Below are 26,009 nucleotides of genomic sequence, written 5' to 3'. Positions count from 1 at the left end.
CCAGTGTGCTGAGAGGATTCTATAATTAGGATCAGGGCTGTTTCCTGAAGAAGCCCGGTGCCAGGGCGCTGGGCAGGTGCCCTTGGTGGTCAGGACCGGACAGCGCAGGTCTCTGCCTCTCAGACTGAAGACTATAGTCAGCATTTTGGCCTGTCCTGCCCTTGGCGGCCCTAGCGCTGGTTCCAGATGGAAGAATAATTCAGCATCTCTGGGGGCCATTTGCCTTTTTCTAGTGAGTCTTATTACTCCTGCCTCGAGGGGCTGGAGAAATCCTAGCGTGGGTTATGGTGTTTGCCTAGCTGACCTGGGTTCCCTTCTGGCATCCCCCATGGTCCTGAGCATTGCTGGATGATGCCCCCAAAACAAAAACAAAAGATTTAAAATAAGTGACTTATTTTTTTGGGGGGGACATATTTTTGGTGCCACACTCATCAGTATCGGCTGACTCCTGGCCCTGTACTCAGGAATCACTCTTGGCAGTGCTCAGGACCATGATGTGAGATGCCGGGGATCGAACCTGTGTTGGCTGCGTGCAAGACAAATGCGTCACCCACTGTACTTTCACTCTAGCCCCGCCCCCCCCAGTAATTTTTATTTTGTTTTTGTTTGTTTTTTCTTTTTGGGTCACACCCGGCAATGCACAGGGGTTACTCCTGGCTTTGCACTCAGGAATTAAGACTCCTGGCGGTGCTCAGAGGACCCTATGAGATGCTGGGAATCAAACCCAGGTCGGCCACGTGCAAGGCAAACGCCCTACCCGCCGTGCTATTGCTCCAGCCCCCCAAGGAGTAATTTTTAAATGAGAGGCAGTGGGAACAAAAATCAAAATCATTGACAAATTCTTATACTCCTTCTTTGTGCATATATCGGGGGGAGAGAGGAGAGGGAAATCTGAGTGTAAGACCAGCTTTCAAAACCAGTGAAACTCTTGGGGCCAAAGCCATAGTACAGTGAGCAGGGCACTTGCCTTGCACGCAGCTGGCCCAGGTTCAATCCCCAGCACCTCAAATGGTTCCTTGAACCCCTCCAGGAGTGACCCTTGAGTTCAGAGCCAGGAGTAGGCCCTGAGGACCACCTGTTTTATCCCCCACCCCAAATCTCTCTCTCTCTCTCTCTCTCTCTCTTTTACACACACACACAGAAACACAGTGAAGCTATGAGGTGAGATTTACCTTTAATGTATCTGATTAAGATGGAGCTTGTGCCACAGGGTTCTCTCACCACTGTAAAATAGGTCAGCTCTCCCCCTGCACAGTTCATTGAAAAGTCTGAGCTCTGATGAGTATCAGCCTCCCATCTTCTTGGTAATAGGAAGGAAGTCAGAATGGAAACAAATACTTCCCTGAGCCGCATTCTTTCTCGCGGGAGTTTGTTATTGAGGAAAACACTCCGAGGCCCTTCTGGGCAGTGACCTGCGGCTTCCCTTCAGCCTCTGTTATAACGTGGAGCAAGTCTGTGGCTTGCAGTGGCTGCTCTCGTTCCCTGCACGGCAACGAATGCATCATGGGCAAAATGCAGAGCACCCTGATTTCACGGCTGCCCCTCATACCCTCAGGAAGGAAACAAGCCCGGGCGGTCTCGAAAGCAGACAGCTCTGGGGAGTGCAGTTACTTCGCCGCCGTCCACTGCGATTCTATATGGACGTTCAGCAAAATGCGAAACTCCTGCATTCTCATCGTGCTAATGGACGTTTCTGAGAATTTTCTGGGGTTGAAAGAAGACGGAGATGGGAGGCATCTGGGCAAGTAGGTCATTCGTGAGGAACCAAAACCCAGGGCCCTCGGTGCCAGGCACATTCCTCGGCCTTCTGCTGCTGTTTGTGTTACACAGTCGCTTGCTCTGGGTGCGTGTAGCCGTATCTTCAGGGTATGAGGCACACGCGGGTGTGCGTGCACAGGCGCCCGTGAGAAAGAGAAGTGGAGAGAGAAATCTGCAGGTGACTCAGTGGAGCCGAAGAGCAACGCACGGCCTTGCTTGTCATCCAGCTCCTCCGAGTAGCAGACGGAGCAGGCAGTACCTTCCCTCAGTCCGCTCCCGGGCCGGGGTCTCTGAATTAAACTCCGCCCAGGAAACTTAGGCTCCGAAGGTTTAAATCACGGGTAGACCTGGGTGATTCTCGAGCCCAGACATGAGTCCTCCATCCTCTTGCCTCTCTACCCCCCTCCCCAGTAGGGGGAGAGAGGTGGTCTTGGCACCCTGACGTCCCTGCTAATGCTTGGAAGCAAGTGCTGGAATTAGTAGGTGGGGGTGAAGGTGTGGGTTTGGGGGCCCGGATTGTGGCTCGGCGGGAGAGCTCGTGCCTTCATGTGTGAGCCCCCGAGTCCGATCCCTGGCAGGGAGATGTGGGGATTAATAGGTTCAAAGTGGGCCTGGGTGATTGTCAGAGGTGTCTGGGGACTGGGCTGCAGGTTTTGGTGGCGCACCGGACACTGGCCTCCAGGTGGCTGAGTAGGTGACAGTTATGTCTTCAGAAATCTGCACACTGCCCCCCCTCCCCCAGGCATGCACGCGCGCGCATGCACACACACACAGACACATACATACAGACACACACACACACACAGACATATACACACAGATACACATATACACACACACATACAGACATAGACGCATGCACATACCGACATATACACACAGATAGACAGAAACACACAGATACACAGACACACACATACACAGACACACACACAGAAACACATACAAACATGCACATAGACACACACAGACACACATAGACACACACGCGTGCACACACACAGTGTTGCTGGCCTCAGGAGAAGCGAAGCTGGTTGGTGAGCAATCCAAGGTTCGCCAGAGCCTGGGGCCCCAGGAAACCCGAGATTTGGGGTGTGCTCAGGCACGTGTTCCCCACAGGTCCTACCAGGAAAAGGCCCTTTCTCCAGGACCCGATTTGCATATGGGTGTCTGCAGGAACTCGACAGAAGCGGGTTCCCGGGGAAAGCCGTGCGTGCCGCGAACCCCAGCGCTTTCGATCAAAGTCAGGCTTGTCTCTTTGGAGCACTTCAGAAATGCTGATCTGGCAGCGTCCCAGGCTGAGAAGAGGTTTGGTTTGCTTTGGCCCTACACCGCTACCCCTCGCCCAGGACCACATGCGGCGCTGGGAATCAACCCAGGCTGGCCCCCTGCAAGACCAACGCCTCCATCCCTGCTCGGAATCTCCGGCCACGGGTGGTTCTTTCTTGCAGGGTTTTCCGAAGCGGTTGCTCATTGAGCTCTGGCCGTGTGCAAAGGGCCAAGGACGGTGCCGCGTTGATCCTCCAAGCCCTAAAGACTGTGACCTCCGCTTCCTGACCTGCAGATGGCCAGGCCACCCTGCCAGCAGCAGAGCAGGGGCTTGGGGTTTTGTGTGTGAAGTTCCTCTTTCCCTTATTTATTATTTTTTTTAAAGATGTAAAAACTCGGGAAAGATCTCACCATCTAGACTTGATCCGTTCAGATTCAGCTGTGACTCCGAGCCAGGGAGAGCCACGGTGCCACCAGGATGTGAGTTAATCATTAGCGTGGGACTTCCCGGCCCGGGGTGCAGGCGTGCAGTGCGGGCGCAGTCCCGGCCGGGTTGTTTCCATGGTGTTCCGTCTGCACGCCAGCCTGGCAGGGAGAACCTGGGGAGGGGGAAAAAAAAAACCCTCTCCCTCCAGGAGGGAGACTTCTTTGTAATCACATTAGCATCCCATTTATTCCCTAAAGGTGGACCGCTCCGATTCCTGTCTCGGATGCCCGCCGTCTTAACACCGTGGTTTTTCTCCATTCCAGTTTCCATCTTAAATAAATGCAAGCCGTCCATGCCTGGCTAGCCCTGCGGAGATGTGTGTCTGGTATTGTTCTCAGCAATCTGAACTGAGATTTCACCCACCCAGACCGGCTTCCTGAAAACTGCCTTCCGGTGCTCTGACGGCATAGCTATAGTTGAAAGTTGAGCAAAGGTATTTCATCCAAAATGTAGCACTCCGAGTGTAGAAAGAGCATAGAAACTAGAAACGTTCCATGCCTGCCTTTCCTTTCCTCAAACCCAGCGGCAGGGGGTGGCACGCTGCCTGGGGGCGAGGCAGGGCGGTGTGCTGATACATGCGAGCTTGGTTTCGTGATTCATTGTTTCCCACTGCATGATGATACAGAAGCAGCATCTCTTAATTAACAAAAAATCCCCCACAAAAGCATTTCTAAATATTTGATTTGGATACCTGGTGCCCTTGAATGTTTCAGTGGAAAATAGCCACCCCCCACCCAGCCCCGCCTCCCTGCAAATCCTCCTCTGTGAAAAAGTAACTCTTCCTCTCTGAGCGATACCTTGCCGTGCTCTGCGTGAAACCCCAGCAGTGGTTTTTCATTAGGCGTTTGCGGGGGAGGGGCCCTACCCAGCCATGCTGGGGACATCAGGGCCACATCTGGGGGTGCTCTGGAGAATCATGTGGTACTGGGGAACAAAGCCAGCCCTGTACTCACCCAGTAGGCACTTCAGCCTGTTAAGCTATTTCCCCATCCCCCTCATTAAATGAGATTTTTGTTTGTTTGTTTGTTTGTTTTGCTTTTTGGGTCACACCCGGCGATGCACAGGGGTTACTCCTGGCTCTGCACTCAGGAATTACTCCTGGTGGTGCTCAGGGGACCATATGGGATGTTGGGAATTGAACCCAGGTCGGCCGCGTGCAAGCCAAACGCCCTCCCCGCTGTGCTATCGCTCCAGCCCAAATGAGTTTTAAAGTTTGGGGACAACCTGGTGTTGCTGGAGGGGGCAGGGGGGGGTAGGGGAGAGAGAGAGAGGGTACAGAAATGGGACCCCCAGTTCCAGAATCAGACCTGGGACTCGGGCCTGCAGAGGGTGTGCTCTCACCCCGATGAGCCGTCTCCCTGGCTCTTATTCAGTGGTTTTTAAACTCACTTGATTTTATTTATTTATTTATTTATTGCTTTTTTACTCCTGGCGGTGTTCAGAGGACCATATGGGATGCTGGGATTCGAACCGGGTCAACTGCATGCAAGGCAAACGCCCTACCCACTGTGCTATCACTTCAGCCCCTTAAATTCACTTCAACAGATATTTCTGTTTCCTTCCATAAGTTTGCCCCCGTGTAAGCGCTCTGAGATGCAGCATTGACTAGAGCAGATCTTGGGGGATTTTCTTCCTTCCCTTAGTCGGGGCAAAGACCCAACACAGGAGAAGCTGCCAGGTTCTTCATGTCCTTGGGGATGACCTTATTGCATGTTTCAGAGTGATGGGCACGGGGAATGGGAAATTGGTGCCTGTGAAGGGGCTCAGGAGTCCCTGGGGAGCATGAGGACTCGAAGCATCCTAAAGCACCTCTTCAGGGCCAGGGAGGTCTCCCGGAAGCAGGTAGTTGCCTTGCGTGCAGCCAACCCCCGTACCTGTACCCTGCACGGAATATGGTCCCCCAAGCATCGCCAGCCGTGAGAGCCTCACCTGCTGGGTGTGCCCCGAACAAAACCAGAAACAAAGCACGTGGCTCATCCTGTCACACCCCTCCCCCCCACCCCTGCATCCCCCCTCAACCCCCCAGCTGAAAATGCTCGAGGCCACTCTTGGCAAATGTGGTCATTTACTTATTCAAAATATTTAGACTAGAGGCTTGAGCGATGGCACAGTGGAGAGGGTGTTTGCCTTGCACATGGCTGACCCAGGTTCTGATTCCCGGTATCCCATAGGGCCCCCTGAGCATCGGGCGGGTGTGACCCAAAAAAGCCAAATTATACATACATACATACATACATATATATGTGTATATATATATAAGAAACATGTTTTTTGTTCTTTCTGATCCTTAGCATTAACATGTTATATGTTGCAGGGACTTGAAATGAGAACTTTTGGCATCTGTTGTATGTGGTGTTTTATATATATGTATATATCTATAAATTTTGTTAGGCATATGAACGTTTTAAGAAACTACTAAACTTGGAAAAATCTTTTCTTAGATGTATTATCACCCCAATAATAGGATAGCACAGTGGGGTAGGGCATTTGCCTTGCACGTGGCTGATCCGGGTTCGATTCCTCTGTCCCTCTCGGAGAGCCCGGCAAGCTACCAAAAGTATCTCACCTGCAAGCAGAGCCTGGCAAGCTACCTGTGGCATAGTTGATCTGCTAAAAACAGTAAGAACAAGTCTCACAATGGAGACGTTACTGGTGCCTGCTTGAGCAAATCAATGAGCAACGGGATGACAGTGATAAAGTGATATGTGTGTGTAGATGTATATATATATATAGAGAGAGAGAGAGAGAGACAGAGACAGAGAGACAGAGAGAGAGAGAGAGACTCACTGATGACCATGTGTCAAATTCAACCCCTGCTTTAAAAGCCCCCTGCTTGTATACATTCACTGATTTCACTTTTATGAAACTGTCTTTAGCCTAGAGACTAAATGTCTCTAGAATGAAGATTTTTTTTTTCCAGGGCAGAATCACTGTCCCTATTTCCGTGAATATGGGTCACTATTCCAAGTTTCCCGCATTAGGGGTTTATGCTGAGTTAAGTCCTCCTCGGGGGTTCCAGGGCCCAGAGTCCCAGACTCCGAATTGGAGGGTCCACGCGGACAGCGACTTCTTTCCGGGATCCCCTGTGATGCGTAGCGCCTTCGCAGTGCTTGCCCTGTCGAGTCCGCGGCTGTCTCTGATTCCGTGTACCTGCCCCGCTCTTCCTGCCCGACGGACAGGCCTGAACTTGGGCTGCGTTGCTCACTGCCCCTGCTCTCTCTCTCTCTCTCTCTCTCTCTCTCTCTCTCCTCTCTCTCTCTCTCTCTCTCTCTCTCTCTCTCATCTCTCTCTCTCTCTCTCTCTCTCTCCCTCTCTCTCTCTCTCTCTCTCTCTCTCTCTCTCTCTCTCTCTCTCTCTCTCTCTCTCTCCCCCCCTCAAACCGCACAGCGTGCGCCTGCAGAGAACGGGCCTGCTTCCTGCCGCCTCCCGGGAGGGCGTGATGGATGGGCCGAGTTATGAATGAAGCATCTTCGCGTGGGGCGGGAAGGGACACTTCAGTTTCCAGGGCCCTTTGTCCTTCAGGGAGGGGTTCTCAGAGGCTCCGAGCGTCCGTGTGGGTTTGCCGAGAAGGACCCCTCGGCTGTGGGAGGCAGAGACTCGGAGCACTGCTCCCTTCACTCCCCCAACCACTCCAATAAATGCATCCTCCGTCCCTTCCAAAATAAAGCCTTGGTGGAGTCCGAGGCGGAGGGGGTGGGCTGGGGGTGGGGGGCGGGCAGGAGGGAATGGAAATTTGGCAGCTGCCCGGTGGTTGGGTAACTGGCTTTCCGCTTCCTCCAGGCGGCTGCCTGCATTGTCCCGAGTGCTACTTCTGGTCGAGTTTCACGGGCTAAAGGTGGAATCTCGCCAACATGTGGAACTGATTTCCTGGCTTCCTTTGCTCTTGCCCCCTTTGAAAGCCAAAACAACAACAACAACCAAAAAAAAAAAAAAAGTCGCCAAGAACCCCCTCAGCAGCCCGTGCTACCCTGGGAAGTGTTTCCTGGTGGTTCTGCCAGCTTTTGTTCCCGGGGTTTCTGTCCCCCAGCCCACTCAACTAACTGGTTTTGTGTGGCCAGCCGTCATCCGGGGCTCCAGCACACGCCTGCAGAAATGATTGACAGCTTTAGTTTTCCTCCTGCTAGGCTGTGCTGTTCTCCCCGCCCCCGCCTCTCCCCAACACACACACACACACACACACACACACACACACACACACACACACACACGTACGTTTCTTTCTTTTTTTTTTTTTCTTTTTGGGTCACACCGGCAATACTCAGGGGTTACTCCTAGCTGTGCACTCAGGAATTACTCCTGGCGGTGCTCGGGTGACCCTATGGGATGCTGGGAATCGAACCTGGGTCGGCCACATGCAAGGCAAACGCCCTACCCACTGTGCTATCACTCCAGCCCCCCACACAGTTTCTTTTTGAGGTTTAAAAGGGACCCAAACAGGCAGCCCTTTGGAAAGGTGACGTTTGTCATTGATGGGAGGCCTGGCTGCTTTGTAATTTCCTAAGATCGAGAGTTTGTGATGGTCTAAAGGGCGATAATTGAAATGCTTGCAGGCTAAGGAATTTATCATCAGAGTTCTTCCTGGGGAGGGGCGGAGAGAGCAAGAGTGTGTGGACGTACATATTTAGGACTTAAAGAGAATGAGGAGGAAAAATAGGGAGGAAGGGAAAGATTTTGCTAGCACATTGTTGAGATAAGGGAACACTGTTTTTTTAAATCTCAGAGAAAGTTTAGCTTCCTCCTTTTTTTTTCCCGTGCTGGCTGAGTAAGCATCCAAAATAATCTGAATGATTGAATGTTAACGGGGAGATGAATGGATGCACAGGCGTTTTTCTGCTCGCTGTACTCCAGCACCGTGGGATGTGCCAGTTGTCAACGACTTTGCCAAAGTGAGAACCTAGAAATTCCAGAGCTGAAGGAAATAAAAACTCAAAGAAAAACCTCGAGAATGATTAATTCACTGGGGAGTTTTTTTTTTTTTCGGGGTGGGGGCTTGTGATGAAGAAAGACCTGACTATGTTTTCTTTCCTGTGGCTCTATCATTGCGTGTCCCGTCCCGTTTATTCTCTGAGTCGGGAGTGTTGATGTTTATTGCAGTGCCAGCACTTTGCTGTGGATGTGTCCATCAAATTTCTTGCACGCCTGGTGCCAATTTCTATTTTCCTCCCCCGGGGCCACAATTGCTAGAATCTAGAGGAAGAGACCCAGAGTTGAGTGGAGCTAACGGCAAATCTTCTACCTAAATGAACTCACCGTAGACGGCCGCCAACAACCAGAGAACACGTTTCTGAATACAAATCCCTTTGGCCTGTATTTTTTCTTAGCCAGGATCCTTCCGGGAGATAAGGGAATCTCATTAGGCTGGAGAGGGGGCTGCTCTCTGCTTTCCCTGGGATCCTGTGTGCTATGGTGGGGCCCTGCTCGCTTAAATATCTGGTTAACACTTGGCAGAGCTCGGAGAGAGAGAAGGTGAGGCCAACTGTCCGGCCGGCGGCTTAGGAAACACTCGCAGAGTTGTTTTTGTTCCAGCAGCGTGGAATTCTCCTGCCATCTGTTCAGAGGCTCTGCGAAATAGATTTGGGCAGGGCGGACCCGGTGGAGGGGGTGGCGAGTGGGAAGCCGGGTCGGGCTGTGCTGAGGTGCATCCTCTTAGGTGATGGGGGGATGCGTCCCCACAGCAGAACGCCCGTTTCTTCTCGCTCTCTTGGAGAAGCATTTGGGGGTGAGGACTAGAGTCAATAGCTCCATGACTTTATTTATCATTATTATTATTATTATTATTATTATTAATTTCTGTGGAATAACGATCAATGATACTGCCTATTAGAAGTGCAATGACTTTATGTGTTTTATTATTTTATTTTCTTATTTTGCATTTGTATTTGGACCACACCCGCAGGTCTCAGGGCTGACTCCTGGCTCTGTGCTTAGGGGACTCTATGTGACACTGGGGATTGGACATGAGCCAGCCACGTGCAAGGCAAGTACCCTCCCTCTGTCCTATCGCTCCAGGCCCTGGAGCGATAGCACAGTGGGTAGGGCATTTGCCTTGCACTCGGCCGACCTGGGTTCGATTCCTCCGTCCCTCTCGGAGAGCCTGGCAAGCTACCGAGAGTATCCCACCCACATGACAGAGCCTGGCAAGCTCCCTGTGGCGTATTTGATATGCCAAAAGTAGTAGCAACAAGTCTCACAGTGGAGACATTACTGCTGCCCGCTTGAACAAATCGATGAGCAACCGGATGCCAGTGACAGTGATGCAGTGATATTATTATTTCTATTTTGTGGTGTCATGGATCAAGCAAGCCAGGGGCTTCACACATGCAAAGCCAACGCTGTCCTACAGAGCAAGCTGCCCCCCAGCCAAGACTGTGCGCTTCCAGTGTGTTGAGGCTAGAGGTACAGGGGCAGATGGGGAAGGCGAGGCAGGCTCAGGAGAGAGCACGGGGCATGCAGAGGAGACGTGGCTGAGCCATGACGGGGTTGGATGCTATCTGGATGAAGACACCTTGTTGCAAACGCAGGTTTCCGGTCACTTAGTCCGTTTTGTAGGAGGGAGAGATTAGGATGTAGCCACAGGGAAGGTTCCAGAGTTCTCGTCTCTCTGTGAATGGTTGGGCCCTTCTCCATGGGTCCGGGGCTAGCTTCGTCTCGGTTACTGATGGAGTGTCGATTTTTCTCTGAATATTTCAGGAAGTCCAGCGGTACATTCCTGCCCTCCCGACTCCCCCTCATCCCGAAAGATATTTTGGTTTTGAGGTCACCCCTGGCTGTGCTCAGGGCTTATTCCACTTACTGCTGGCTCCGTGCTCAGGAGTCACTCCTGGCCAGGGTTCAGGGGAGTGCAGGAGGTGCTAGAAATCGAACCTGGGTCAGCTGCAGGCAAGGCAGACATCCTGCCTGCTGTGCTCTCTCGCATGTTTCCTGTCTTTTAAAAAAAATTTGGATAGTACAGTGGGTAGGCTGTTTGCCTTGCACGCAGCCCACCCGGGTTTGATTCCCAGCATCCCATATGGTCCCCTGAGCACTGCCAGGAGTAATTCCTGAGTGCAGAGCCAGGAGTAACCCCTGAGCATCACTGGGTGTGACCCAAAAAGCCAAAAAAAAAAGAAAAAAAAAAGGCCTGCAATAGTTTTTAAGCATAGACTTTAGTTTTAGGGGATGGGTTGAGGCCTATCCAGCAAGGCTCAGGGGTCATTCCTAGTGGGGTGCAAGGGGTCCTGGGGATCAAACTCGTGTCGGATGTGTGCTAAGCTTACTGTCTACCCACTGTACTATCTCCCCGTCCCAAGAAAACAGACTTTTGACTAAGGCACATTTTAATTTTATTCCATTAAAATTTTTTTTTAAAATTTTATAAAGTCGTTCACAATATTTGATTACGTTCACTATTCAAACACCAGTCCCACCACATGGCACCTTCCCACCACCATGTTTCGGGGTGTTTTCATCCCAAACCCCAATCCCTGCCCCAAACCGAAATAATATGATAGTTCCCTCTAAGGCCTCCTCCTTGGAATCCCACCACATGCGGTGTGGTGCTCTTGGAGTCTGGGTAGGGTCTGTCCTATGACGTGTCCAGGAAAAGGTTCACTCGTGAGTGAGGTGCGGCCGTGAGCAGGGAGGCGGTTAAGTTCTGGAGATTTTCCGCTGCCGGGGCTGGGTCCCTTGGGGCGGGGAGGGGGTCTCACCTGCCCCCCCCTCTGGAAAAAGGCACATTAAAAAAAAATAAATGATCTATTTGTTTTGCTTTTTGGGTCACACCTGGTGATGCTCAGGAGACCTTATGGGATGCCGGGGATCAAACCCGGGTCGGCCGCTTGCAAGGCAAACACCCTCCCGGCTGTCCCATTGCTCCGGCCCACTAAAGCGCATTTAAAGACAATTGACTAGAGTGGATGTTGCAGGTCAGTTTATTGAAGTGTAGCCTGCGTGTGGAAACGTACACAGCCAAGAGATGTGTGTCCCATAAATCTCACTAAACACACTCACGAGTGAACGGAGGCTGCCGCCTGCCCCCGGCGCAGGGAAGAGCTGTGTGAAGCTCTCCCAAGCATCTCTCTGTCTCTCTCCCTCCCCCGGGGCCCCGTCCTCCTTTTCAGGGACTCCCTTTTGCCCGCTGTTGGTCTGGACGGAGTTTCTCACCTCATGGTTCAGCGTCGGGCTTAGCTCACCGGCGGTTACGCCGGCCAAGTCGTCGTGTTCGTTCATGCAGGTGGCAGTGATGCGTTCGCTCTTATTGCAAAAGATTCCATTGTGTGAGTGTCCCGTCTTTATGTACCGATGCTCCTGCCGCTAGGCGTTTGGGTTCCTTCCAGGGCGCAATGAGGAGCGATGCTGCTCTGGACATGCTCCTGCTTTTCTTTTGATAAAGGTATGAAGACATTCTTTGCGAGGGAGACGGAGGCTGGGAACGGTGGGGCCGTAGGATTTGCATCTCATTAACTTCGGGAGATAGTGCCAGTTTTCCAGAGCGTGTGCATGAATGCGTGAAAGGTCACTTTTGTCTTCAGATCAACGTTCTGTTCCCAGGAACTGAAGAATAAGCCATCTTCTGGTTTGGGCTGTGGGAATCAGAGAGGCTCCAGTGAAATATGCTGCAAATGACTTGTGAAAATGCCTCCATCTGGGGCTGAAGCAATAGCACAGCAGGTAGTGCGTTTGCCTTGCATGCGGCTGACCCGGGTTCGAGTCCCAGCATCCCATATGGTCCCCTGAGCACCACCAGGGGTGATTCCTGAGTGCAGAGCCAGGAGTAACCCCTGTGCATTGCCAGGTGAGACCCCCCCAAAAAATGCAAAAATAAAAAAAAATAAAAATGCCTCCATCCACCTTAATGATCTTTCCCCTCTAACACGCATGTATGTGTTTTCGGGTTTTTATTGGCTTAACAGGAGAACCCCCTCCAGGGTGCTGTGGGTCTTCTCTTTGCCGTAACTTCCAGGGAGCCGAAGGCTGAGGGTCCCTTCCCATTTCTTCCAGGTTGCGCTCAAATTAAGAGTTCACATTTCTGGCATTCCTTTGTTCCCCCTGGGAAGCGGGGTAAAGGCAGGCGACCCATTGGGAAAAAATGCAGAATGCCCACGCTGCCCCTCGTGGCCAGGGACCACGCAAGGGGGCCTGAACCATCTAACCATCGGGGATAGCTCATTATTTTCACGGTTTAGGGAAGGCTTTTCTTTCTGTTTCCATTTCTCAGTTCTAACCGCCCTGCAACTCTTGACCCCGAGGTCGCTAAAATGTGACCTAGAGAGATCATTTGGAATTTCTGTTAAATTAAAACATGCTCCCCCCTGGGGGCAGGGGCTTGTGTGTGTGTGTGGGGGGGATGGTTCTGAGGGTAGAGGATGTGCTTTGAATGCAAGAGGACTCAGCTCCGTCCATCCCCGTGAACGCCCGGCCTCCCACTTTCATTAGGTATGGGGGACGGAGTGAGCCACACAAAAGTACTAGCAGCCATTATTAATCGCTCGCAGACATAGCCTTGCACGCCCTTGCCAGAGGGTTCCTTACTACACAGGAATCCAGGAATGAGGGTGTGGGTGTCCCCTCACTCCCCTTCCCCTCCCCCCATTTCCTTCCTCCTCCCCCACCCCACGCTTTTGAAGAAAAAAGGGATTGATTTTCCTTTTTGGACATTTGGACCCCTGGTGGGTAAGGCAAGGTGGCTCTGATCTACTTCTGCTCCTCAGTGGTCTTTTTCGCCCAGGCCCCTTGCAGATTAGACAGATGCGATGTGAACGGGGCGATTCAAAGATGTCAGTGACCTTGACCATATGCACAAAGATCCGGAGATGCCACGTGCGTCCTGTTCCGTTTGGTGCAGGCATTACCCCGGCCACGGGGCAGTTCTGGAAAACCAGGTGGTAGCAAAGGGTGGAGCTTGGATCTGGGAATGGACGCGACCTGGACAGGAAGCTGGGATCTCGGGGTTGTGGACAGGGAGGCAGGGAAGCCCCCCTGCTGCCTCCTCCCCCTCTGTGTGCACAATCCCTTTTTCCAAAGCGTGTGTGTGTGTGTGTGTGTGTGTGTGTGTGTGTGTGTGTGTGTGTGTGTGTGTGTGCAGGGTTCAAACTCCCGGTGTTCTTTGATGAGAAACACCCGCAGTGAGATCTGAGACAGAGTTTCACAATCCAGTGGATTAATCTGTTTGCATTGAAACGACAGAATATTTCCAGGGAGGTTGAATAATGATCATAAATACACATCGGGCTCGGCTCTGCCGCCCTGTCAGGTCAGCCCCTGTCATCTTTTGCTAACGAGCGCGTTCTGGAGCAGTTTGGAGGGTTCAGAGCCGCTGGGAGTTCGGAGTCACACCTACGGGGGCGTTCATCTGCGTTGTGCTCTGGTCCGGATGCCAGCCAGCCATGTTCGTCCTGGGTGCCAAGTCATCCTGCCCCAGATTCTCCTGAGACACCAAATTAGGAGCACCGAGAAAGCCACTCTGCCAGGGTTAAACCCCAGCATCCCCAGGGACACAGTCAGCTTCGTGACTCCCTAGGGCCTTGGTCATTCGCCTTTGAGCTGCAGTCTAGTCTTAAGATTCCATGAGGTGATCCTCAGATTTTCCCATAAGGGTGTGTGTCTGCGTGTGTGCGTGTGTGCGTGTGTGTGTGTGTGTGTGTGTGTGTGTGTGTGTGTGTGTGTGTGTGAGAGAGAGAGAGAGAGAGAGAGAGAGAGTTTTAGGGGCCACACCTGGCAGTCCATGTGCTCCTTAGATTTTCCCATAAGGAGTGTGTGTGTGTGTGTGTGTGTGTGTGTGTGTGTGTATGCGAGCTTGTGTGTGTGTGTGTCTGTGTGTGTTGGAGAGAGTTTTAGGGGCCATACCTGGCAGTGATCAGGGGGCTCAGTGCTCCTGAATGACCCCTGGCAGACCCCGGGAGACCATATGCCATGTGGCAGATTCGAACCGCGGTCTACAGTGTGCATGGCAAGCCTTAATAACCCTTGTACTATGTCTGCCACCACTCACAAAGGTGGCTTTTGTTTGTGTTTTTCAATTGGCACCCACAGATGCTCAGGGCTTACTCCTGGCTCTGTGCTCAGGGATCATTCATTCCTGGCAGGGCTCAGGGGACCATATAGGATGTAGGGGGAATCCAACCCCGAGTCAGCTGCTTGCAAGACTGTACTATCTCTCTAGTCCCTCATAAGGTTTGTTTTTTTTTTTAAATGAGATTTCAATAAGTAAATTGACAGAGCAGACTCCTAAGAGTGGCTGCCCCCAAGAAAGCCGTGGTGAATAATTCCTATATCATTATTAGGGTTACCATGCTAGATGTCTGTAGTTTTCCTACCAACTAAGTCCTTTATTTTTTTTTTAAAAAAAAAAGGAAAGGAAAGGAAAATAAACATCTGCTGAAAGAATGAGCAGCACGTTGGCGAGTTACGATGAATCATAGCTCCGATTCTCCAGCCTGTAATTCTATCCCGTTGCATTGCAGTCCTGCCCGCCTTGGTTTGCTCTGTTCCCTGCAGCCCCCTCCCCTGCGCCCCCCTTCCCTACCGTCCCCAGGCCCCCACCCCCAGCCCCGACCAGCCTTCATCTGCCCAGCACTTGATGAACTTGGCACTTGCCTCGCTCACCATCTCCGTGCAGGTGTGGTCGGCTGGCTGGGACGCTGGCCCAGATGCTGACAAGCCCTTGGCCGTCGGCTCGAAAGGAAAAAGGGAGAGTTTGGCGGCCCTCTCTGCGTCTGACTCCTTACTCATCGGGAGGGCTCCAGTGGTACTTAGAAGCTTTGGGGCAAATGAGGAGGCCGCTTTGTGCTTTGTGTGTGTGTGTGTGTGTGTGTGTGTGTGTGTGTGTGTGTGTGTGTGTGTGTGTGTGTGTGTGCGCGCGCGCGCTTGGATTCTCATTTTAACAAAAGAAAAAACAATTTGGAGGTGGGGTGGTTACTGCCTTTAAGACTTATTTGCCCGTAACTATCTTACGGTGATTCAATAAAATTAAAAAAAAAAAAAGACATATTTGCCCATCCTAATGGTGTTTGCAAAAAGCTTTAGGGCAAATGAGGAGGCGTCCTCTCTCTCTCTCTCTCTCTCTCTCTCTCTCTCTCTCTCTCTCTCTCTCTCTCTCTCTCTATCTCTGTATGTGTGTTTAGATTCTCATTTTAAAAAAAGAAAAACCAGGGGGCTGGAGTAATAGCACAGCGGGTAGGGCGTTTGCCTTGCACGAGAATGACCCGGGTTCGATTCCCAGCATCCCATATGGTCCCCTGAGCACCGCTAGGAGTAATTCCTGAGTGCATGAGCCAGGAGTAACCCCTGTGCATTGCTGGGTGTGACCCAAAAAGCAAAAAAAAAAAGACCAATTTTGGAGGAGGAGTGGTTACTGCCTTTATGACTTCCATTTGCCCATCTTCACGGTGTCTGGGAAAGTTATCAACCGTCTGCAGAGATGCTTCCCGTCCTGGCCAGGCCTAGAGAAGTCCATACAAGTGAGCCCGCGTGTCAGACCCCAGTTTGGATGCGTGTCTTGGCCTGGCCACCGTGTTTCCTGGCGTGTGAAAACTGGATCTTCTCTGAAGGCCACACATACTTGGCTCGCTTTGTGAGTCTCCCTCGGGGCTGCTCGGGTAACAAAGGTGACAGATAATGTGGAGTAGGTAGGGGCCGCGCAGAGAGCCACGGGAGGAGCATGGAAAGGATCCTTTCCAAAGCGCTTTATTACATTAGATTCTCGGGTCTGTAAACAATTACGGCATGCAGGGAGTGCAGGGCTTAAATGAGAAACACAACGTTGTCAGATTATACCAGTCGGATAAAATGGCATGGGCTCCGGAAATCTATAATTAAATGTATTTTTGAAAATGAAAAATAAAGTGTAACATCTGGTTTGTTTCACCCCAGAAGTGCCTGTGTATTGCTCCGATGAGTGTGATTGACTTTGGCTGGTATTTGGATTTCTCCGAAATAACTTGTGTTTTAATTAAATTTCTCTACTTGATTCTATTTGTGTTGTAAGCAGATTATTCATACATGCATGGGGGGGTGGGGAGTGTGGAGAGGAGGGAGAGAGAGACCGACCAAGAGACCTGGCTCCTAGAAAGTCTAACGTTTGTGCCTTTTCTTTCCTTGCAGCGGATATTCAATTCCTTTGTTTACACTGAGAAAATATCCAATGGAGAGAGTGAAGTACAGCAGGTAAGCGGATACTCGTCCTTGACACTCTTGTCCTTGTACCCCTTCGGAATGTGACTTTCTTAGCCTCCAGGCGTCTCCCCAGGAAGGTCCCTTTTCCCCTCTCTGTGTCGCCCACACCTTGACAAGATGTGACAAAGCTCAGACACTGGGCTCCCGAAGCACATGAAGTGGGTCATGTGGATCTACTTGTGGTGTGCATCGGAAGCGCGACAGAATGAAGGACCTTCTGTTTCGAAAATTCCCAGGTGAGGAGCAGGAGTTATAGTATAGCAGGTAGAGCATTTGTCTCGCACACGGCCCACCTGGGTTCGATCCCCGGCATTCCATATGGTCTCCCCCCGCCTCCCCCCAGCACTGCAAGGAGTAATTTCTGAGTGCAGAGCTAAGAGTAACCCCTGAGGTAAAGACCTTTCAGGGTTTGGACCAGTACAGCAGTTACCGCACTTGTTTTGCATGCAGACACCGTAGGGTCTATCTCTGGCATTGCACGGAGGCTCCCCTCTGCCCCGCCCCCACAGGCTCCACCAGGCGTGACCCCCTGAGCTCAGAGCTCAGAGTAAGCCCTGAGTACTGTGGCAAAAAAAAAAAAAAAAAAGAAAAAAGAAAGAAAACAGAAAATAAAAGAATTCTGGGTTTGCATTACAGCAAATCCTCACAGCCCATGACATGGGATAGCTGTCCATGGGTAACTTGAAGCTCAGTTTGAAACTTAAGTCAAAAACCAGGATGAGCTAAAACGGAAAGTCTAGCCAGGCGTCGCCCCAGTTTATAAAGAGCTAATGGTCGGAAGGCATAATCGTTTAAATGCTCGGAAATGGTGCTTTTATTTGACTCATGGAGAGCAGCCACTTGATTTGATGGAACGTCAGGAGTGATGAGACTTGCAAAAGCTTTGCAAGTCTCATCAAAGATATTGTATAGGATATTATGTATTTATATACATTACTGTGGTTTCATCTTGAACTTCGACCTTTCCTGTTTATAGAAGTTTGCATTGTTTTTTTCTTTTTTTCTTTCTTAATTGCTGTAGGGCTGTGTTCTCAAGGTACATGTTTTTCTTTGCTTCACATCATTTAAAAACCAAAGGATGAGCATTGTCGTGAATGTGATGTGGTTTGTCCTATCGAAGCTGCTCCTTGGAATTCCTCTCTCATTTTCGTTTAGCAAACTTGGAAGTGCTTGGGGTCATGGAATTTATAAGGGCTTTTATAGGGAAAGATTTCTACTCGAAAAACACATTCTAGGAAACTTTTGGGGACGCTGAAAGCCATTTGATCACATCTTAAAGATGCTAATCTAGGGCATATCAGTTTTGCTGCTTTCCTTGAAGTAACAGATACAAGTTCTTCCTTCAGCTGTTCTCAAAGAAGAAAGTGGGTTTGTTGCCTTGGACTGGCTCATTGCTTTCTACATCTAGCTGTGAACAAATTTCAAAGTCTCTCTCTCTCTCTCTCTCTCTCTCTCTCTCTCTCTCTCTCTCTCTCTTTGCTTTTCGGGTCACACCCAGCGATGTTCAGGTTGGTCCTTGCTCTGCACTCAGGAATTACTCCTGGTGGTGCTCAGGGGACCATATGGGATGCCTGGGATTGAACCCTGATCAGCCACGTGCAAGGCAAACGCCCTACTCTCTGCTATAGCACAACCCCGTAACTGATTCTTTATAGAACACTAAGCCATGGTAATTGCTATATGTTATTTCATTGATGTGTGTGTGTGTGGGGGGGGTTGTTTTGTATTTGAACTATACCACCAGGCAGTGCTCGGGGCTTACTCCTGGTGATGCTCAAGGGGCCATTGGGGTTCCAAGGATTGAACCTAGGTCAGGTGCATGCAAGACCACACCCTACCTCCTGTACTCTCTTTCCGACCCTATTTTTTCCAAATCATCCTGATGGATAGATTGTATCCTGATGACAGATGAGGAAACCCCAGCTCTACATAATAAATGGTTTCATGGCTGTTGAGAGCTTGTTTCCAAAATGCTCGACATATTGTGCTTGTGGAGAAATTTTCTCTCTACTTGATACACTTTTAATTTTTCTCCAGTCTCTCTTAGTTGAACTTTTTTTTTCTTTTCCTTTAAGGGCTGGGGTAGGGGGTACACGCAGGTGTGCCCGGAGCTTATTCATAGCCCTGAACTCAAAGATCACTCCTTCCAGAAATCAGGGGGACCATATGTGGGATGGAACCTGGATCAGCCACCTCTTAAGGGAAGCACCCGACCCACGGTACTGCTGCTCTGACCACACCTGACTCCAGAAAAGAGCCCTGATCAAATGTGAAAACTCTTATTTACAATTTTGGAGGCAGATTTCAGGTTATTTTGCCTATGGTTTAGCCTTGCAAGGTCCCCATGGTGTATTCATATGCCAAAACCAGTAACAGTGCTGGGTCTCATTCCCCTGACCCTCAAAGAGCCTCCAATGTGGCATCGTTGGGAAGGACGAGTAGAGAGAGACTTCTAAAGTCTCAGGGGTAGGACAAATGGAGACGTTACTGAGACTGCTTGAGAAATTCGACCATCAATGGGATGATGATGATGATGATGATGATGATGATGATGATGATGATGATAATGATGATGATGATGGTTTAGCCTAACTCCATAAAGTGGATAGAGACACCATAATTAGTCAGACATCCTGGCTAATAAGTAATTCAGCTGCCTTAAATAAAAATACTGTGAAATTTTTCCTCCTTGTCAAAATCTTAGCTATGTAGTATAAAGAGATTTGTTACTAGAATGGACATACTCAACCTATTCCCCAGCTACTGTGTTCTGTGATGTGACCCTCAAGGGGAGATCTCCCGCCTATACAAGGTCATTCCTTTGCTATGTGCATGGATGTAATTTTTTTTTTTTGGAGGGGTTCCCACACCCTGCAGTGCTCAGCGCCCACTCCAAGATCCTTGCTGGGATTTCTCTGGTGGCCCTTTTGGTACTTTATAGTACTAGGGGTCAGATTTAGGCGTCCTGTGTGCAAAGCATAGACTTGACTATTTCACACTCACTTCCTTTTAAAAGTATGTATATTAAATATTAAACTTTTAAGATATATAATATTATATTTTATTTTATATGTATATTCCCCACATTATTTTGTTTGACTTTTGGTCTGCATATACATTTTAAGTACACTGCTGGTGTTCTTTTGTCCGCATGCTACGCCTTGCATCGCTGCCATAGCTAACGTGCGTTTGTGTCCCATGTTACCTATGTGGTAAGCACAGTACTCAGATGTGTGTCCAAGAGAATTTTGCATGACAATGTCCCATGTCTTTGCCAGTAGCATTGAGCACCGGAAGTGAGCTACAGCTACCGAGCATTCCATGTTTAGTTTAGTGGAAGAGCCACACCCCGCAGTGCTCCGGGGTCATTCCTGGCAATGCTTAGGACCCGCTTGTCCACTGGCACACTGGGCTCTGCCCAACCCTCCAGGTGGCCTTGCCCTTCTTTCCTTTTTCGATAGTAGCTTTAAAAAGTTTACTATTTAGAGTTGGTTTTTTGTTGTTGTTGTTTGTTCTGTTTTTTTTTTTTTTTTTTGCTTTTTGGGTCACACCCAGCAACGCTCAGGTGTTACTCCTGGCTCTGTGCTCAGGAATCACTCCTGGTGGTGCTCGGGGGACCATAAGGGATGCTGGGAATCAGAACCCGGGTCGGCCGCATGCAAGGCAAACGCCCTACCTGCTGTGCTATCGCTCCAGCCCCTAGAGTTAATTTTTGAAAATGATCTTTTCCTTTTGGGGTCCACCTTTTCCCCCCTTTGGCTAAAGAACTCTTTTCTACTCCAAAGAGCAAAAATACTCCCTCATTTTCTCACACTTGACCGTTTTCACTTACCACTGGTTTCCACGTGGACTTGATTTGGGCGTTGGATGGGAAGTATGTGTCCGTTTCATTCTTTTTTCCATAATGTGCTTGCAAACATTCTAGCATTGTCTGTGGACAAACCCCTCCGTTGGTCACCTTGTCCTCAGTTCCTCTGGTCCTCTGGACTCTGGGTCTATCCCTGTATCCAGGCCGGCGCCCGAAGACAGCCCCATTCTTTCAAACAGCAGCCGCACTTTGCTCTTCCAGAAGAATTTTCTACCTTCTGCTCTGCCCTCGGAATTTCAGAATCTCAGAAATTTTCAGAATTTCAGAAATTTCAAGGGCTGGAGTGATAGAACAGCAGTACTGCGTTTGCTTTGCACGCAGCTGATCTGGGTTCAATTCCTCTGCCCCTCTCAGAGAGCCCGGCAAGCTACCAAGAGTATCCCACCTGCACGGCAGAGCCTGGCAAGCTCCCTGTGGCGTATTCGACATGCCAAAAACAGTAACAACATGTCTCACAACGGAGACATTACTGGTGCCCGCTCGAGCAAATCGATGAGCAATGGGATGGCAGTGATACAGTGATACAGAAATTTCAGAATCTCTTTGTCCGGTTTTGAAGGAAAGCCCTGCCAGGCCCTGAGCTGGCAGGCTCGCCAGCCTCCAGATACATCTGGGGAGAATCTCTTTCCTCACCCTGCCTGTCATTAACTTAATAAGCCTGAAACGTCATCACGCACTTCTGCCAATTTAAGACTACAACGGCCGTTCTAGTCTTATGTGAGTAAATTGGCAGGCAGGGGTGGTGAAAGAGGGTTTGTTTCTAGATTACTTAATTTGTTATCTATATTACACATCAAATTTCAGTTGTTTTTTTTATAACTGCTGTCACTGTCACTGTCATCCCATTGCTTATCAATTTGTTCGAGCGGGCACCAGTAACGTCTCTCATTGAGAGACTTATTGTTACTGTCTTTGGCATATCCAATACACACGGGGAGCTTGCCAGGCTCTGCCGTGTGGGCGGGATACTCTCGGTAGCTTGCCGGGCTCTCCGAGAGGGGCGGAGGAATCAAACTTGGGTTGGCCGAGTGAAAGGCGAAAGCCCAACCGCTGTGCTATCGCTCCAGCCATAACTGCTGTAGTTTTCATTTTCTGTATTTATACCTCGTTACTTTATTTTTTATTTTGATGGGGGTGGGTATTTGGGGTCAGATATAGTGGTACCCAGGGATCACTCCTCGTGGAGCCTGGAGGACCATCTGGGCTGCCACAAATTGAACTGGGGTCGACCACATATAAGGTATAGCAGGCCCTACCTGCTGTGCTATCCAGCCCCTCGAGTTACCTCTTTTTTTTTTTTTTTTTTTTTTTTTTAGAGATGGTGGCCTTGGGCCACACCCTGTGTACTCCTGGTGGAGCCTGGGGGGGCCGTATGGGGTGTCAAAGATGGAACCCGGGTTGCCCGCAGGCAAGGCAAGCGCCCTGCCCACTGTACTCTCTCCTTGGATACTTTCCTATCATTGGTTCTGATCCATCTGTGGGTTTTCTGTTCTCTACCTAATCATATAGGTAAGATTGTCATGATATGTAATGATATATAAGATCATTTTGGGACTCTCCAGTTTTTCTGTCCGAGGATCAAACCCAGGGCCTCTCAGTGAGGTTTGATTCTGCCCCTTCTTGCCAGAGCGTTGGCCGTTTTCTCTCTTCCTTTTCTGGTCTCATCCTTCTAGTTTTCCAAACAGTATTATCTCAACAGGACCAGGGGGACCACCCAGAAAAGGTGCTTTTTCTGTTGTTTAGTATTAGATATATTCTAATTTCGATGGAAAGAAAGCACATTTTTTCATGTTAGCTTTGATATATTTTGTAATATTTAGAATCCGGACTTGAAGTGTGTGTGTGTGTGTGTGTGTGTGTGTGTGTGTGTGTGTGTGTGTGTTTAATTGAATCACAGTGAGATACACAGTTACAGAGTTGTTCATGATTGGGTTTCAGTCATACAGTGTTTTAGCACCCATCCCTTCATTAGTGTACATTTTCCACCCGCTACCCCTGCCTGCCTATCTATAGCAAACACTTTTCTTCTCTCTCTCTCTCTCTCTCTCTCTCTCTCTCTCTCTCTCTCTCTCTCTCTCTCTCTCTCTCCCCTTCTTTCCCTCCCCCTTTCGCTTTCTCCTGAATTTTTCTGTCCATCACTTCTCCTTCAGGATTAATGAATGTTGGAATCCTACATTCTTTCCCTATAAATTTTAGTGAGACGCAGTTCTCCCTGCAGACCCTGTGACTTGGCCGTAAATCTAGGGTGTTGTTAATATCTTCTAGTTAAGTGAACAAAGTAATTAAAACAAGAAGAAGCCATTTTGCCATCCTTGATTCTTGCCACAAGCCCTCTGCGGTGTAGACTTCTCCTTGGCTTTTCTCATTACTCCTTTTACATGAACCTTGAGTACGGCTCTGCACTGCCTCACAACGTGTCTCAAATCGCTAATTAGTTTGGTATCTGGGGTTTGCCGCCAAGGAAATTGGCCACAGACTCGGGAAAGTCAAACCCCCAGATGCTCACACGTGCTTGTGGGGAAACGCCCCCACCCCCAGGGCCCCCATTTTGGAAAACTCTGGAAGAAATGAAGTCACGCGGCTACATAAAGGGCATTGTATGAAACGGAGCGCAAATCAGGGAAAATAAATATTCAGCCCCAGAAGACAGAAAAACAAGGCACATAAAGCACAGCGGGAAAGAAACAAGGAGAAAGTTTCCTGCGGCAATTGCCTGGCTCCCAGAAGGAATTAGACCACCTTGAAACTGTTGTTTCAAGAGCTTGCTCTCACGTTTTCACAAGTGCTCTAGTTATTAAGTTAAGTTAATAATTTAGTCCAGGTGGCGCTGCCACTGAGCACTTGCCTTGCGTGTGTGAGTCTGAAAGATGGATTCCCAGCACCATTTAAAAAAAAAAAAGGATTTTAGGGGAAGGGGTTGTCTGGGAGACAGTTGGTTCAAAGGGCTGGGTGCAGGCCTTGTATGCAGCAGGGTTTGACCTCTGGTTCCACAGGGTTCTCCGTGGGCACCGAACAGTCTGGACAACCCTCAGCCCCCAAGAGCTAAACAGCTGCCTGCTCCCCGCCCCTACCCCCCCCACTCCTGATGTTTCTTTCCATTTTCTACTTTTTTTCCCCCCCTGCATCCTTACTACGTTTTGGATTTAGAAAGTTTGAAAACATTCCTCTCCTTGACTTTCTGATCAATCATGATGTAGGTTCTTCCTTGCCTCAATATTTGCTAGAAATCACCAGCGCTGCCTTTGGACTCCGAGGTGACTTTGCGGGCAAGATTTTGATCCATTTCTTTCATTCATTGCTGTGGATTTTGGTGGGGGGTTTTCTTGGTTTTCATGAGGCCTGGGCTCCTTCCCTGGCATCTGGGATGTGGCCCCACAAGCAGCAACAAAAATAAAATTAATTTTGGGCATTGGAAACAGCTTGAACCGGCAGTTGGTTGCATAGAGATTTTTTTTTTCTTTCCTAAATAATGATTTCTGTCAGTATTGTTGATAGTGGACTAGAGCGATAGCACAGCGGGTAGGGCGTTTGCCTTGCACGCAGCCGACCCGGGTTCGATTCCTCAGCTCCTCTCAGAGAGCCCGGCAAGCTGCCGAGAGTATCCCACCTGCACGGCAGAGCCTGGCAAGCTCCCCGTGGCGTATTCAATATGCCAAAAACAGTACCAGCAAGTCTCACCATGGAAACGTTACTGGGTCTGCCTGAGCAAATTGATGCACAACGGGACAACAGTGCTTTTTTGGTTTTATTTTTCTGGTTTTGTTTCATCGGGGGTCAGTGTTTGGTGTACCCCCCGCTCCCCCCATCCCCCCAGAGATTAGTCCTTTGATCAAAATTGCCAAATCCACCTTGTTCTTTTTGTTTGATTTTGGACCACACTCAGCAGTGCTCAGGGGCTTACTCCTTGCTCTGTGCTCAGGGTCACTGCTAGTGGGGCTCAGGGAACCCTCTGGAATGCTGGGGATCGGACTCCAGTCGGCCAGATGCCCTCTACCTGCTGTACTATCTCTCTAGCCCCAAAAGGTCTTTATTATTTTTAAATGATCCTCTTTGTAGAAGAGGAAAATGAACAAAACAGAAGCAGCTTTGGAAATCTCCATGAAAAGGGCAAAACACAATGAGGATATTAAGGAGAAAGCAAATGAATGACAAAGGGTTGTTTTGAATTCCAATTTGGGGTTCCAAGGAAAACACTCAGGGGGATGCTGTGTGTGCCCACGGCCTTGGTCCAGTCCTGGACATCAAACTGCCCCAGAACTGGCCAGTGTTCCCGCTCAGCTGGGGAGAACCCCCACAGCCCCCGAACCCAAATAGCTCAAACTCTGCCTCAGTCTCTTTAACTTGCTGGTGTGATTGTTTATTATTTCATGAATTTTCCTTTTTTTTTGGGTTACACCCGGCGATGCTCAAGGGTTACTCCTGGCTCTCCACCCAGGAATTACTCCTGGCAGTGCTCGGGGGACCGTATGGGATGCTCGGAATTGAACCCGGGTCAGCCTCGTGCAAGGCAAACGCCCTACCCGCTGTGCTATCACTCCAGCTCCTATTTCATGAATTTTTTTACTGTTATTTCCTCCCATAGAGTTTAGGTCCTCGACAGAGCCTGGCAAGCTAACCGTGTGTATTGGATATGCCAAAAACAGTAACAGAAAGTCTCTCAATGAGAGACGTTACTGGTGCCCGCTCGAACAAATCGATGAGCAATGGGATAACTTGAGATGTTGAGATAATTTAGGTCCATTTTGCTCTTTTCTCCATAACTTGAAATGGTAGGGAACCAGTCTGTACCCTTTCCCAGAGAGCCTGCAAGGGCTGACCTTCCTCCCCGAGCTGCTTGGATGACATTCTCCTGAGCACTGCTGGGTGTGTGTGTGGGGGGGGCAGGGAACAACTCTTCCCCCCGCCCCCCAAAAATAGAATTTGGACCCTCAGGAGTGATTCCTGAGTGTAGAACCAGGAGTAAGCCCTGAGCACTGCCAGTTGTGACACCCCACACACACACAAAAAAAAAATTAATAAGTAGGCCTCGAGATGGCATGGAGGGATATTTGCCTGGCATGGAGCCCACCCGGGTTTGACCCCTGTCATCTCATGCGGTTTCCGGAGCACCACTAGAAATGATTCCTGAGTGCAGAGCCCGAAGTAAGCCCTGAGTACCGCGGGGTGTGGCCCCAAAATTAAGCAAACAAACAAAAAAGAATTTGGACCATGTCAAAATGATGAATTTGTGCACAAAATTCTATCGATTTATAGGAGAAAAAAGATTCTCTGTGAAAGAAGAGTTTCCACGTAGGCTACAAACATAAAATAGCTTTCCCCGAAGATAATTTGACTAGGGGCTGGCTAGGAGGTAGCACCCAGGGATGAAGTGCAGTCTGTATGCGGGAGCCCCAGGTTTGATCCCTGAGCACTGCAGGGGTGACTCCAGAGCACTGGGCTGGGATCAATGATGCCTCCTTCGCTGGAAAAGACATT

General features: G+C 49.7%; 1 protein-coding gene across 1 annotated transcript in view; it reads left to right on the top strand.

Moving 5' to 3' along the window:
* Window positions 1-26,009, top strand: part of CACHD1 (cache domain containing 1) — a 247,408-nt gene that overhangs the window by 85,585 nt on the left and 135,814 nt on the right. Inside the window, exon 2 of the mRNA XM_055138282.1 lies at window positions 16,595-16,657. Within this exon, the coding sequence (XP_054994257.1) occupies window positions 16,595-16,657 (63 nt within the window). The remainder of the gene's footprint in view (window positions 1-16,594; window positions 16,658-26,009) is intronic.

The sequence above is a fragment of the Sorex araneus genome, chromosome 5 (genome assembly GCF_027595985.1).
Source record: "Sorex araneus isolate mSorAra2 chromosome 5, mSorAra2.pri, whole genome shotgun sequence".
In the NCBI taxonomy this organism is placed as follows: Eukaryota; Metazoa; Chordata; class Mammalia; order Eulipotyphla; family Soricidae; genus Sorex; species Sorex araneus.
Note: the sequence above shows the minus strand (reverse complement) of the source record. Positions and strands in the feature narration are given on the sequence as shown.